This window comes from Excalfactoria chinensis, chromosome 4 (genome assembly GCF_039878825.1).
Source record: "Excalfactoria chinensis isolate bCotChi1 chromosome 4, bCotChi1.hap2, whole genome shotgun sequence".
NCBI lineage: Eukaryota > Metazoa > Chordata > Aves > Galliformes > Phasianidae > Excalfactoria > Excalfactoria chinensis.
Window position 1 is genome coordinate 45,214,191 of NC_092828.1, and position 15,624 is coordinate 45,229,814.

Here is a 15,624-nt window from a genome sequence, read left to right on the forward strand (position 1 = left end):
TTTTACGTGTTATGCTATGTGCCAGTATAACTACCAGCCCTGGAGGCAAACAGAATTCAATGCTTCCTACAAGCGTATTGCTATGCAAGTAATGAATGCCATATTCTCGAGGCTTAAATGTGAAAATGTGCTGAGCCTTTGGGAAACATGTTACAAAACATGTAGTTCAATTCCTCGCTAACAGAGGTAGGCACCCTAGTTTGTTCACAGTGATGAATTCCCTTGTATTTCTTTTTATCTCAAATTTATTTAAATGTAGTAACAACATAACAGATAGATAGTCTCATTGATTCAATACCATTGCAGTTCTGCAGGAGCTACAGATTAGGACTCACTTTTTTTTTAAGACCTAGATTTTAATAGCAAAAAAAAAAAAAAAAAAAAAGCACAGCATATAGTATTATTGTGAACTATAGTAGTAAATCAGAAATACACCTTTCTCTTTCTCCCTCCCTCCCTACTTCTTTCTTTCTTTCTTTTTCTCCCTTCCTCCCTTCCTCCCTTCCTCCCTTCCTCCCTTTCTCTCTCTCTCTCTCTCTCTCTCTTTCTCTCTTTCTCTCCTTCTCTCTTTCTCTCTTTCTCTCTTTCTCTCTTTCTCTCTCTCTCTCTCTCTCTTCTCTCTCTCTCTCTCTCTCTTTCTCTCTTTCTCTCCTTCTCTCCTTCTCTCCTTCTCTCCTTCTCTCCTTCTCTCCTTCTCTCCTTCTCTCTTTCCCTCTTTCCCTCTTTCCCTCTTTCCCTCTTTCCCTCTTTCCCTCTTTCTCTCTTTCCCTCTTTCCCTCTTTCTCTCTTTCTCTCTTTCTCTCTTTCTCTCTTTCTCTCTTTCTCTCTTTCTCTCTTTCTCTCTTTCTCTCTTTCTCTCTTTCTCTCTTTCTCTCTTTCTCTCTTTCTCTCTTTCTCTCTTTCTCTCTCTCTTTCTCTTTCTCTCTCTCTTTCTCTCTTTCTCTCTTTCTCTCTTTCTCTCTTTCTTTTCTCCCTCTCTCTTCTCATTACTCAGTGATTCTTTTTCTTGCATTTGAGTATCAGTTAAATTCTGACTTGCTTGTTTTTCCCTCTTTTACTACAGTTTATTATGCTGACATACATCTTTATGTTGGCTTGGCTTGGCGTTACAGCCTTCACTTCTCTGCCTGTATACATGTACTTCAATCTGTGGACCATTTGCCGAAATGCCACCTTAGTGGATGGAACTAATCTCTGCTTGGATCTTCGCCAGTATGGTATGTGAGTGAAGGACACTAAATACAGCAAGATTTCACAACAAGAAATGTCATGTTGCTTTGTTTCCAAGTGTCTGCATGTTTCCAATCAATGTTTCCAAAATACCTCTTTCTGTGGTATTAGCTACAAGTCAAGGCATTTTATCAGAGATTTGCTGCATTTCTAGGCCTGGTGAAGATGAAGAGCAATACAAATAGGAACTTTCTAAAGGGCTTCTGGAGAAAGAATGTGGGGCTACAGAGTGAGCTGCAGAATTTAAAAAATGTGGAAATATATTTGCTTTTTGAAGGGTGAAGAATTTGTACATGAAGTGGTTTGGAATGTTATAAAAGTTTGAGAATACTTAGATTCGATATTGATTCCTTTCTTTCATAAGACTGATTTGAGACTAGATACTCTGGCCTCCCTGGTTTCTCAGCCCACAGGGCTGTGGGTAATACTACTTTTCTTGGACACTTCTGTGAGCCTCACTCCTTTATCTCCTTAGCCAAATATAAACATGCAGTATGTTTTTAATTGCTGCCTTACGATAGAAAAAAGTGTTGCATTGCATAGGAGTAAAAGAGTTTGATATATATTGAATATTTAACTTAACCTGAAACAAAAACACCTTATTGTTTTCAGGAGTGATCTTTTTTAAAAAACATAAATATTTCCCCCTCAGCTTAATAGGCGAGTTGAAAAGGCAGTTGTCTGTACAGACCTCATCAAAGTATTCATTCTTCTTTTCTCTTAGCTTTTGGTTTGCTCATATTTATTTTGTTCATACTTATTTTTTATTCTTATTTTTATTTAAAATGTGCATACCAGCACTAGCATATGAAATGTATATTCTGTGAATATATCTGTTTCCTATAAATTCTATTTTAAAATTCTTTCTATTAGGAAAGAACAATACTGTTTGTGTTTGTTTGTTTGTTTTTTATGATAAATATAGTGATTTTCTTCAAGCTAATCTTTGATTTAGTACTTCAACATTAGCTGAAGCAAGTTGTATAATTCCTGGTTATTCTTGCTGATAGAAACAACTATTACAATCAAATATGTGTTTGAGCTATACTTGGTTATAACTTCTGGAAGAAGCTTTGTACCTAATCAACACATCTGGATACAATCGACAGCACGGTTTTCAACGTGAGGGTAGAGAATATTTATGTATATCCTGCATGATATGTGCACACAGTGGTTGCAAATTAATTCCTAATTATTGTGCTGATTAAAATTTAGAATGAAGACTTCTTTTTCTTTTTTTCTTTTCTTTTCTTTTTTTTTTTTTTTTAATGGCAAAAAAAATCATTACCCACATGTTTCCTAATAGAATTTTTACTAAGTAGATGATGTGTTTGTTTTTTTGATGAAATTAGGAAACAATGATTTTGTCATTAATGAGATTTCTAGGTAGGAGGTAAAATTTGGTATTTCTTAGCTTTCCTGGCTCACATGAAGTAAGCTGCTATTTACCAGGAGAACTAAACTGCGTGAATATCTTTTTTCTGCTCTAGGTATTGTAACGATTGGAGAGGAAAAGAAGGTTTGTACCACATCAGAAAGTTTCATCAAGATGTGTGACTCAAATGAGGTGAGTAAATGTGGTGATATTTTGTCAAATCCATGACATACGTTATAGTAGGAAGCAACTGATGTATGTTTTTTTCTTCTTACTCTTTATGTTCTGATTCTAGCCAGAGTGATAAAATGGTGTGGAAAGTGGAAAATACAGTGATCAAGTACTTTTCCTGCTCTTTTACCATGTACTGCATTTTGCTGCTGGAGCTTCTCCAGCCATTATTTTTCTAAACATACTTGTGTTTTGTTTTTGTTAAGAAATCAACAAAGCGCATGCATTTTTGAAAGCTAATGCACCTTGCTGCACAAAGAAGAAGACTATATATAGAATTCATTTGAAGATCTCAGTTTCTGTTGTGACAGGAGAATAACGTTTTCAAATGGATCAGACCAAATTTTGCAGTGATAAATATACCTCTTTTATTTTTTCTTGGGCAAAGACGACCTACTGCAGTATAGCTGAGCCTTTTGGTTCTGTTTTTAAATGATAAGGGTAGAAGACAGGGCAAACAAAATAATGTCTATCTAAAACAATAAGAGAGGATAAAATCTTGATAAATCCGAAGTCAGAGGGTGCTTCACTAAATGTTTCACAGGGTCTTATTCTGTTTGCATAAATCTTCCTACAGTGTGATTCCACAGTCACCCTTTGTTTATATCAAAAAGCATCTATGAAAATGCAGCCCTTGCTGTGCAGTCCGTACACTGAGTGTAAACCAGATCACTGATCTGAAAAACAGATGTAATCGTGTAGTTTGGGATGGAGTGGAGAAGATAGTTAACTTGGATTACTTAAAGAACTTTCTATTATATTATTGTGAACAAATTTTATTGGCAAAATTTTGAGGAAAATAAATCAGAATACGAGCATATGAAAAGCTACAGCTAGCAAAGGGAAACAAATTCTTCTTAGGCTCCCTCTGCCTCTACATAAACCAGAGTTTTGAAGAGCTAGATAGAGAGTATTGTAACTGTAAACATAAACTATTTTTTAGAGTCCTGTTTGTTTTTATATATTTTTATTTATTTTGTCCTTGAGATGAATATTGTAACAACGTCATGCTATTACTTCAATATTTTGATAAAAAGTGTTAGTAATCACCAGCTTTTTAGAACAGTGTTACCAGGAAGGCAGTCTTTTGCTCTGCATTATTCAGGCTTTTTGTTCGATTACTATTTAGTATTAAATCCATAAAAAATCCCTGTCTTTGTCTCTGCAGCTAAATATGACATTCCACTTGTTCATTGTGGCACTCGCTGGAGCAGGAGCAGCAGTCATTGCTATGGTAAGCAGCCCAACACCCTTTATTTATTTTATTTTTATTTTATTTTTGTCATTTGAATCACTAACATGTTCTGATTGTTACTTATTCAATTTGCGTGTCTTTTGGTATAATATAGTTATGTAATTCAATACTACTACTTATAAATACTTTTTAATTTTATTGCTGGATTACCTTTGAAGTAGAATGTCATGATTACTTTGAATGCCATAAACATTTGGGTGCCTAATAGGAATTTTTACCATTCTATTGCTATATTCAGACACGTGTAGGAACTTGTGTGTCCAAATGGAACTTATATGACCAAATAGTATCCGTCTATGATCTGTGCCTTTCTGGATATTCACAGACTTACCATGCTGCTATATTAGGAGCTACATCTATTTGTCTGTTCTGTGCATGTATGAGAATATTTAGTTTCTCCTTTAGGACATATTTTTACTACTTTTATAATGAAGATAACTTTCAATTTTTGCCAATGAGTATGTTCCAAGTAATAAAATGTGTGTAAGATATTGCCCTGCTCTTCTGCATTTTGCCTGTTGTGTCTGTACAAACATCAAGATATTTTTGGGGTAGGGATTCTGTACTGTATTCCCTGTACTAATGTGTACTCTGCTGTAACCTTGATAAAGATTGGTATAGAGAATGAAAAATGACTGTTACTTGGTACTGATGCATTCCCTCAGAGAGTTTTTAGTGATGATATTTGCTTTACTATTGCAACTAATCTCTTGCCACTAAATTCCAGAGCTGTACTTTTTTTGTTTGTTTGTTTGCTCTCCTTAGAATCATGTTTGTGATTCCTGTTGTTGCATTAAGGTTTTCTTTTGATTTTCCATGCCATGTATTACATGACACCCTGCCAACAAAAGGAAGATAAACAAAAAATACACATTTTTTAATGTAATGAAATGGTGTTGTGTTTTGGATTTAGGATGAGAAAAATGTTGATAACACACTGATGTAGTTGTTGCAGAGCAGTGGTTGTACTAAGTCAAGGACATTTTGGCTTCTCATACTGGCCTGCTAGTGAGGAGCAGGATATACACAATGAACTGGGATGGGGCAGAAGCAGCTGACCCCATATGTGTGGTCTCATGCAATGCAAAACAGTAAAACTGGAGGAGCTGGCAAGGGGGATTCCACTTTTTGGGACTGACTGTACTTTCTGCCTCATACAGTAAGAAGAAAGATCCTGTGCTCCAAATCAGTAGGTATTGACATTGGGCTAGGGGTACCAAAATCATTGTATAGAGGTAATTTAAGTCACTGGAGAGTCAATGTCCTTCCTCATATGTGCTATTGCACAAAGAACCAGATCAATGTTAAGTTGATGAAGTTAGCCTAGTGTCTGTGTACGGTTCCGTAATAGTAGAAAAACTCTACGTTTGTAAAATTTATTACTTCTTAATAGAAAAATGAGATCAAAATATTAGTCATTTACAAAGGTTAAAGCTTATCAATACATTGCAAGTTGAAAACACTTACTAGGCATTTCCTTTAAAACTAACTAGTCCATCTGACTGAATGTCAGCAGTTTACAGGCTCATTTGGTCCAGTTCCATGATGAGCAGGGCGGAGGGATTCCTCAGAATCCACGCCTCCAGAGATAGGAAAACAGGGGACCCCAAAATATTTGAAAAAAAAAACAACAAACAACACAAAATGGTGGCAATGTGATGAGAAATGAACTGACAACTAAAGTGATATATATCGTAGAGAAATGAAGGTATTTATTGCAAAAACAATCAAACAAATATGTTAGAATTTGCAGAACTGCATGGTCACAAGTCATGTTTTTCCCATAGCTATTACTTTAATCTCTATTTTGGTGTCAGGTTTGTACATGGATGTTGATTTTTAATTGTTTATTAATTTATTTAACAATTAATTAGCTGCCTGTTTTGTCTGTGAATGCTCTCTGAGGTTCAAAAAGTGTGTGTAAATTAGTGTTGGAGCATAGAAAAACTCATGTACTTTCAAGATTATATAGCAGTGAAATCTTGATTTTTCAGAGAAGGAAAATGTCAAACAAGAGGCAGGGAAATGCGTAACCAGGCTGGTTCCTGTAGCCAAATATAACTGTGTTCTTTCAAAGGGTGTTAGATGCAGGTAAGAGGAGAAAAGCAAGTTCTTCAGACTTCTACCCTGCTGAGTTCATTAAATGTCCTAAAAGGAAAGAAAAAAAAAAACAACCAACCAAACAATACAAAATTCCAAATTCTACAGATCTGAGAGGTCAAAACATACTTTCTTCTTAGGAAGAAAATTAAGCAGGAATGTTTCATAGACTATGGAAAGACCCTGCACTATCTTGCATATGCCTGTAATTGAAACGACCCGAGGCAAACTGAGGAGGCTTCCCTGTTTCAATCTGAATAAGCCTTGACAGGGCCTCATTGGCTTCAGGCTATTCGGGTCAGGGAAGTGTGAAATGCAATTAGACAGCCACTTAAAGATGACCTCCTCCCTTTGACAACATTATCTGGGAACTTGGTGTGAAATTAAAAAAAAAAAAAAAACAAAACAATAACAAAGATGGTGGATTCTTTAACTAATATGTAATTATGTAGCATGAATATTTATTTGAGATTTTTTTCTTTAGAGATGCCAAAGTAGTTACTTCCAGGAAAGTCATTCTACTTACAGTGAGTGTGACATGCAAGAGATTTTAATAGCTATGCCAGAACTTTGGTTCTGTCTCCTTTTTAGAGAGAAAAGGGAATAAAAATTGGAGTTTAATGAGTGTGCACAATCTATCTTAAGAGTAGTTTGTCTACTTTTTTGTACTTCTGAAAAGCCAAGTAAAATGCCAAGTGAAAATGCAAGACTCTAGTATCATAGTGGAATGCTACCAAATATTTTGTGTCTAGAAAACAGGGCCTTCATGGTCCCATTTTCAACACATAATCTTCAGCTGTGAGGCTTTCTGGTTCATGGATTGAAAAGGTCAGGAAGTCATAAGAACACTGCTCAGATACCCTCCATTTTTAGGATTCATATCCATCTACCTGGTCAGATATTATTTTTGTGACGTTCAGATTATATTTTTCAACTGAAATCATACTCTCCAAGGAGTAGCAGTGGTCTAATTGTCTGAGATGGCAAAATGGTTAGGATTTCCAGTCACATTATTTGAAATTTGACAAGAATTTTACTGTGGGGGAAGAAAAAGCAAATAAATAAAAGGTAAGGCATTCAATTAATCTGAATGGAGATTATGGAAATTTGACATCATCATCATCTCTCATTTGATCTTGTAATCCCAGACCTGGATACTACTCATGGTGCCAGCTTTTGGATTAATTTACTTTGATTTCTTTTCCCTATGTACTAAGTGATGACCAGTAAGTGCTTGAGAGTAACACAATTACCAACAAACTTAGCCCTGTAATTTGTAAAGTTTGAATGTGAATCTGATTAGGTGTGTTGGTGCTTAACTCCATGTTACTTCTCTTACAGGTCCATTATCTCATGGTCTTGTCTGCCAACTGGGCCTATGTGAAAGATGCCTGCAGAATGCAAAAATATGAGGATATTAAGTCAAAGGAGGAGCAAGAGCTTCATGACATTCATTCTACTCGCTCTAAAGAGCGGCTTAATGCTTACACATAAAACAAACCTTGTTTTACTTTCTAACACGTGAATGCTTTGTCGTTTAACTAAAGGCCATCCAACCATTTCAAAAACAATTGAAAGTGCTTCTCACAAAAGATAGTTTGGGTGACTTACCTATCACCCATGTGCAATTCTTGGTTGTCTAGCACTTGGTTTCTAAATTAGTTCTTACTTTGTGTGATGTTCTTTACCACAGAGCTCCTAAATAGCATTTCCTGAATCCTTTTAAGCTAATTAGTTCTGCTAAATGAAGGATACTAAACTATTGTCAAATACAAATATGTGTTTGATTTTTTTAATCACTTTGTATGTGTTATGCATAACACCTTTTGCATTGTTTCTTATATGTTTTTGAAAAAAGGTAGCTTTTTATACTTTTTAGTTTTGAGTTCAATAACTACTTTAACTACAGGTATACTTCAAAGGGACCATTGTACATGATGTACAATATATAGAGAAAACACTGATGACTTTCCTTTATATTTGGAAATCTTGCCAGACGGACCCTCATCAACTTGAATGAAGGTCCTAAGAACGTTTTAAATGATCAAAGGTGCAATTTCTAAATTTGTAATAGTGGGTAAAAATTAAAAAAATAAAAAAAATAAAAAATCTTAAAAAAAGGGAAAAAAAAAAGAAAAAAGGAAAAAAAAAAAAAAAGAAAAAAGTGCTTCTTATCTTTGTTAACATTGTATTCTTATTGATGTTTTTAAAGAATATTCTCTTGTTCCAAGTTCCATGGGTGATAATTCCTGTTTGTATTGTGAGCATGCCGACCGTGGTGCTAACAATGCATGGACACTTGCCTTTTGAAGGAGTTCAATACCACGGTTACCTGTTAAAGAGTTATGGTATATAGACAATTGTTACTTAAGTGATATAGTTATCCATAGTTTTTTACAGAATGATCTCTCTTTAATTCAATGATGGTTATGCTAAATTGGAGTTGTTCATGTGATGATGTGAGAAATTACTGCTTAGCTACATTTATGAAAGTAATATATCAAAAATACAGTGATCGTAGGAATCAGAAGTCTTTTTACCTGCTTTAAAAATTTAAATGGATTGCACCTGTCTGAACTGTACAAGATATATTAAAGGAGACTTCCATAAATGTTGTAGCTTGGCTTCTAGCTTTCCTACGCATATTGGTTTACCTGTATTATGTTAAAGTTAGGTGAAAGACCACTACAGAGCTTATTATTTGAAAGTGTAGTAATATATTTGAACATTTATTTTGATAGGAAAATTTTATCAGATAAGTCATCTTAATTTGAAAGAATTTCCTGTGTCAAAAACAAAACCAACCAAACAACCAAACAAAAAAAACCCTGCTTAAACTAAATCAGTATTATCAGACCAAATTTGGTGTATTTTCTTTTTTTAATTAATTTTTTTTTGCCTATTTCTAATGCTACAAGAATGCTGTAAAGTGTCTTTTAAAGTGATGTAGCCTGACAAGACATTTTTGTCAGTGTTAAAAACTTAGGTAGTTTGTGCACTTATTGGACCATTGTGAATTCTCTCTCAGTGTAAGTGCATTTCTAATAAAACTTCTTGAGTAAAACTCTTTGTACTATTACTAGTCATGCATCATCAGTAATTTCTAACAATTCTTGTAGTACGTAGAGGGTATTACTATAGTTATTTGTGTGGCATGATAATGCATTAAGTAGTATTAGTTGATTGATTATTTTTCTTTTGCTTGTTTTGGGGATTTTTGGTGGTGGTTTTGATTTTGGGGTTTTGGTTTAATTTTTTTTTTTTCTTTTTATATATATATATTTTCTTTTTTTCTTTTTTCTTTTTTTTACACTTGTCCTACAGGGTCAACAGTTTTCTCATAATGTGCAGTACCAGTATTGCAGTTCTGCAAAAAGTATTAGGAACCTCTTTTGGATTCTATATTGTAGTGTTTCAGTTTTGTGTCTTAAAACGTTTGTGCTGATTTTTAAAACTATGTCTTTTAAACTCATGTAATGATGTTAATGCTTTTGGCTCTTCTCTGGTATTAGAGTTTGTATTTTCACAAAGAATGCTTTGTAGCAGGCATTACGATTAATCTGTTTTGTACATAAATGTGCCAACAGCTTGATGGTGGCGTTTTTGAAATGTAGAACAAAGTGCTTGCAAAAATGTAATAAACACACTTGTGTACTTTGTGTACTTATTAATTGTTCACACTGTGTAGTTTTTTTCTTTGCCTAAACTCAACCAAGTCATTCACACCAGAAACGGAAGAGTCCTATTCATTCAGTTGCCACTGCTGTTGGAGCAATGCTCACGGTCATGTATATTTTTTTGTACAGCCCAGGAGATAAATCCTTTAGCATAAAGTATGAGAAGAAAAACCAAAATTAGAAAAGCTAAGATGGAGGTGTTATATCAATTGTAGATCATGTCTCTGTCAAATACGTGATTAAAAAAAAAAAAATCCTATTGCAGTGAACAGTGACAAAATCTACAACTAAGAGTAACATTTTCATCCTCTGTTATGACTGAGTTCCCTCTAAACTTTACCTCTCACAAATTACACATGGGTAAAAATAAAATAAGCAGCTTTCCTGTGACATGAGGTTCAATTATGGGTAATATGTGTACTGCATTGAAACTTACAATCGCTGCCAGTATGCACATTACTTCAAATCTATGTCTTAAGCAGCAGTTACTATCAGAAACGATATATCCTAAGAATAAGAGAGTAAAAGATTTCTAAAAACAGAATTCATAGCCTGGGAAAATCAAGGTAGCGTGGACATACTTGCTATAATTTTTAACTGTAAGTCAAGAGAAGAGCTACACAAGATTGGTTTTACTTTGGTCTCATTTGGAACAGTTTGCCAGAAGCTGAGCTGGTATCAGCTTGAAGAGTGCTGAAGATACGGATAACTGAATATTACAGTAGCTCTTGCTTTAAAACTATGATAATACATTACTTATGTGTATGTAATGTAATTTCAATTGTTAATACAGATCTATTGATATGTCAATTAGCATGATATTGCTAAGGAAAAATAGTTATAATATCAATCCAACATGTATTTGCTTCTCATTTGACTAACTGTTATATAGCACTTTGTGTGCAGTTGATGAGAACACATGCCATAATGACAAGTGATTTTCCATCAGCAGCACAAGCCAAGGGAGCAGCAGAGCTCCTCAAAGCACAGCACATCAGCCCTAACAGATTCACTTCAAATTCTGCATATATTTAGTTTACATACCTAAGCTGATTTATATTGAGGTAGGTTGCATGGGTCTTCATTTTTACACACACTGCTGTGCTTAGTCAAACTGTGACTGTTGTGCTTTTCAGAAGCCATACTGTAGATAAATATTTGGTGCAAGATTTTTACTTGCTTATTTATTTGTTTATTGCTGCAGGAGAGGCTGTAGTTCAACGAAGAGCAGTTTAAAAGTTCCCAGTCCTTTATCCGCAGTTTCTCATTTTCTTCAGTTTGCTCTTACCCATCCATAGTACTAAAAGCATGTTACAAAAGAAATATAAAACTTCTATGAGTTACAAGATCTTCCTACCTGTTTGCCCTTATTCCTACCCATTCTTTTATTTATTTATTTACTTATTGTGCAAGATGCTTTATATCCCAACAGGGTCCTACTGATGTCTCTGTTTTCAGCGCCGACAAACAAACCAAATCATCACGATTTCAGCAATGGCAAAATGCATTGCAGATGTGGGAATGAATGTCTGCAGCAGGAGTGGACGGAAAGAGAAACTTTAAAATCAGTCTTATTCCTGAGGTCAATTTATCATGTAGTTTGGCTGTAAAGTTGAACAGAGGAGGCACTGAAATTATTTGCTAATTTCATGTTATCAGAACAAGAGAAATGGCAAAATCCGCAAAATGAAAAACAGCTCTCAAGTGTTATTTCTCAGATTTTCTTACACTACTAAGGTAGACAAATTAATCCCTTTAGGTGGCAGATCTTAAGGGATAATAATTTGACCACCTATAGATCAGAATTATCTGTTTATCCATGGCTGCAATGAACCTATAGTTGGCAGCATAAATTTTAGAGCAGAACTGCTCTGTACCATACTTACCATAATAATAAGTGACAGAATATTGTATAGTTCTTTCCACAGTTAAGTTCTAGTGTATTTTTTCTAATTAGTAATTTCTGTACTACCACAACTGATGGTTTAGCTGATTTTCTGAAGAACACATATTCAATTCTACTGAGCTATAAAAGGGCAGACGATAACACATTTCATCCCAAGAGAGGAAGGATGTTCTTTAAACAAGTTCTCTTATAAATATAAGCAGCATTTTATTTCCATTGAATTGCACCAAATGCTGCAAACAGATCCTATTAAGGCTGCATTTATGTCTACTGGTGATATCCCTTTTCAGCACCGCTGACATTTTGGGTCGATGTCTGTTGAATAGAACAGCATTTAATATGTTTAGCAGCTTTTTCTGTCCCACGTGAATTTTTTCTAACTTGTATTCTTTGCAAAGGAGGAACTCCAACCCTTTCTGAATGTTGAAGTTTTCAACTATAGTTTTTTGTTTTTTCAGATATCTACAGAGGATTCCAACACTTCAGAGACTTGTTCCAGCAATAAGCAGGTATTAGCAATGATGGCAACAGGTAAGCGATACATGCTGGTATGATGATTACTTGGTTAGTAGTGGATCTTTTTTGACTACCAGTAGACAGAGCATCAGCCAAGAACTTGGTAGCAATTTTGCAGAGAGAAATCTGTTCTGAGAAAAAGGTTCTGCCCAAATTGTACAATCTGTCATAGACTTCTTCCCCTTAAGTCATGCTGAGTCTGATCAGATATATGTGAGATCCAGGGAAGATAATCTTGATTCCTCTTTGAATTGTTATTTCTGAACTGCCTGCTATTCTTTGGTGTTGCTGAACTTTCCCTGTCTGGAAGCAATGGCTTGGGATGGGTGAGGCCATGTCAAACCAAAGCTCTTTTTACAGCAGCTGTTACAGTTTTAGCAATAACACAGCAACAACTGAAATTTTGGCACTAAATCCCAGTCATGCTACAAAAAAGATGGCCTGATGAAATAAGAAGTTTGCATGAATATTCTGTGGTTCTGCATGTTGAGTTGAAGCCAGAAATACTGCATAGACCAGAAAAATAAAGACGAGAGCTATGTTTTTCAGACCACCTATCTAAATGGTTTTCTTACTTAGCTGTCCAAGAGAAAAAGGATATATATATATGCATGAATCTCTTTCATGGAGTTAATAGGGAATATTTTGTTCTCTGAGGCTATTGATCCTGCATCTTCTAAAAAGCTTTACTCACAGTTTACTGATTTTTTTCTTGAAGATAAACATCAATTTAGAAGTGAAACTCGCTGGGTAACAAACCCAAGATGTTTTCTATTTACTAAATACTTCCTAAGCAAGCCAAAAGTTTGGACTCCCCTGGACTATGAGAGTTTCCTACAAGGTACAGAATGCAAATGCTGTCTAGAAAACCTGAATGTTGTGCAGTTCCAAAGCATATTTCTCCTTAGAGGAATTCAAGAGGAACAGATGGCTGAGAGAAACCTGTAGCTACAAGTTCGCTTTAATTTTCACAGTAGGACCAAGTAGCTGGTGGTGTGGCCATGTGCTCTTGCTTTGACATCCCAGCATGAGTAGCATGATGGCATGGCAGATGTGTTGCATGTGCAGAAGCATGGAACAGTCAAGTAGAGCTCATGTCATTTATGGCTGCTTGGTGGATGATGCAAAAGAGGATGGTCCTCCCTCCATAGCAAGGTTGCATTTCACTCACAAAAACAAAGAAATTCCAAATTTCAGGGTTAGCAGTGTGGAAAATCCAGTGCTTGTATCATTTGCTGAAAAACAAAGGAAAAAAAATGTTAGCATTTTTGCAATGTAGTAGTTAAAGTTAATTGATTACATTTTCGTATTAGCTATATGAACACAATATAGATATAGTCTGATAAAACATGGGCTTGTTTGTCGCTTTTTTTGTTTGTTTGTTTGTTTGTTTCTTGTTTGCAATTAACCTGCAGTCAGTTAACTGAAATTGCACCATATGGACTGGGCAGACTGTTGTGGTATTCTGATATCCTGTAGGACTGTCAGCCCATATTTTTTATTCAGTTTTTTCTTGTAGAAACCCTGGTTAAAATAAAATACAGTGAATATCTGAATTAAGTAAATACACTTGAGAAGACGCAGCATGACTTTTACAAATGGAAACCTATTAAGAAAACTTCTGAAAGGTACTGGCAGCCATGTAGATACTGGCAGTCCAGTTTATTTATGATTTACTTTTTTAAAGATTTACGTTGTTTCCTGCTAAAGGATTTTAAGCTTAATCAACCACAGGAAAACTCTTACATAGGTTAAAAAAAAACAAACAAAAAACAACAACAACCAAAAGGAAAAGTGTTGGGTAATACATTATAACCATGACTGTTTGTACACCAGAGATAGGTTGCTTTTGGACTTTAGGTTCTCTCAGCCTTGAGCATGGTTTATCCTGCAGCTGCATGGACACATCCACCCCTTTTAGAAAGAATACTTGGTCATTTCCATAAGTTGGACTTATCTGTCTTTTCCTAATCTGAATTGATCTTAATTTGCCATTAGTGACTCAGGGGAATGTGTCACTTTATGACCCCGATAGTTCTCTTTTTCTCATTGGCATCTGCTGTACTGAACATGGATCCTCTTACGTTTTTATAGCAGCTGCATTTGTGGAAAATATACTTCCTTGCTACATTAATGTTAGAGCCATCTTTAAGGGAAAATAAGACATTCAATGATAAGGTTAAGTATTTTTTCAGATTTAAAAAGATGTTTACCATAATCTCTTTGTAAAGATGCTAAGATAGTCTATGAAAATAATAGCAGCTTTGGTTGTTCTTAGTGGATTTATTCACTGTAGTTCGATTTCTGCTAATAGAAGGCTTCTGTATCTTTGTATCTTCAACTCCTCCAAACCACCCATGTTAAATGTAACAGTACATAGGATTTCTCCCAGAATTTAATATGTGCATGAATAGGTTTTTTCATCGTGCTAAATACTGTTCTTCCCTTTCCTGCGCAGTCTCTGGAGGGCTACCCTGTGTGTGGGAGCTTCATGCTTGCTTTCCCCTTTTTCTAATAGTTCCTTCACCAACACATCACTGCCCCCAGGCAAACCACTGCTGTGCCCGCCTTCCACATTCTCTCTGCAGCTCAGGTCTGCTCCAGCTGTGAGTGTCTGAGTGACACTGGGACTGATGTTACCTGACTGAGCAAACGTGAGGCTGTACCCAGTTAAGTCCCTGCCACAAATACTCATCACGCTTCTTATACCACATTCTCATCCTGACTGCCCAAATTTGAGGAATATGCTGAGTACAGCGAAGGCAAGTACCAAGCAAACCTGAGGTTCCCTGGGAAGGCAACAAAGAGGATGTTAACTAAAGAGAAAAACCTGAGCCCCCTAAAGCAACTTCTATTTTCCTTCAGTATTCAAAGGGTAAAAACATAGTAAAATCAGGAAGGGGGGGAACCTGCCGTGTCATGTTACCTTAGATGCTATGTAAATCTGTGCTACGTGATACTTATCAGCTGGTATTCAGGATTCATTGATTTTGTTTGATCTGACAGAATATTTTGGTAAATCCGGGTAGGAGATTCAATTGGGACAAAGCAGTTGATAATTGAAACAGCAAACTATGACATGACAAAGGGTGGAAGGTCACACTGTGAGTTCATGCCACAAGGTGTATGATGCTGTTCTGTGAACAGGAGTTGTTCCTAGGAAAAAAAAGAATTACATAAAAAGAAAAATCTTCACATTTAAAATGCAAGAATGGTTATCAGTGTTCAGGAATTATATATGTGTTTTCATAAGTGGTGTAGAAATTGGTGTTCTTTTCATTTTGGCATTAAATACACGGATTAATATATCTGTATTTCCTTTCATTAAAATAGG

At 35.4% G+C, this 15,624-nt stretch overlaps 1 protein-coding gene across 1 annotated transcript in view; it reads left to right on the top strand.

The window, feature by feature from the left end:
• GPM6A (glycoprotein M6A) overlaps positions 1 to 9,867 on the top strand; it is a 99,588-nt gene extending 89,721 nt beyond the window's left edge. The window contains exons 4-7 of the mRNA XM_072334224.1: positions 1,064 to 1,217; positions 2,721 to 2,797; positions 4,005 to 4,070; positions 7,533 to 9,867. Coding sequence (XP_072190325.1) covers positions 1,064 to 1,217; positions 2,721 to 2,797; positions 4,005 to 4,070; positions 7,533 to 7,685 — 450 coding nt within the window. The 3' untranslated portion in view covers positions 7,686 to 9,867. The remainder of the gene's footprint in view (positions 1 to 1,063; positions 1,218 to 2,720; positions 2,798 to 4,004; positions 4,071 to 7,532) is intronic.
• The last annotated feature ends 5,757 nt before the right edge of the window (positions 9,868 to 15,624 follow it).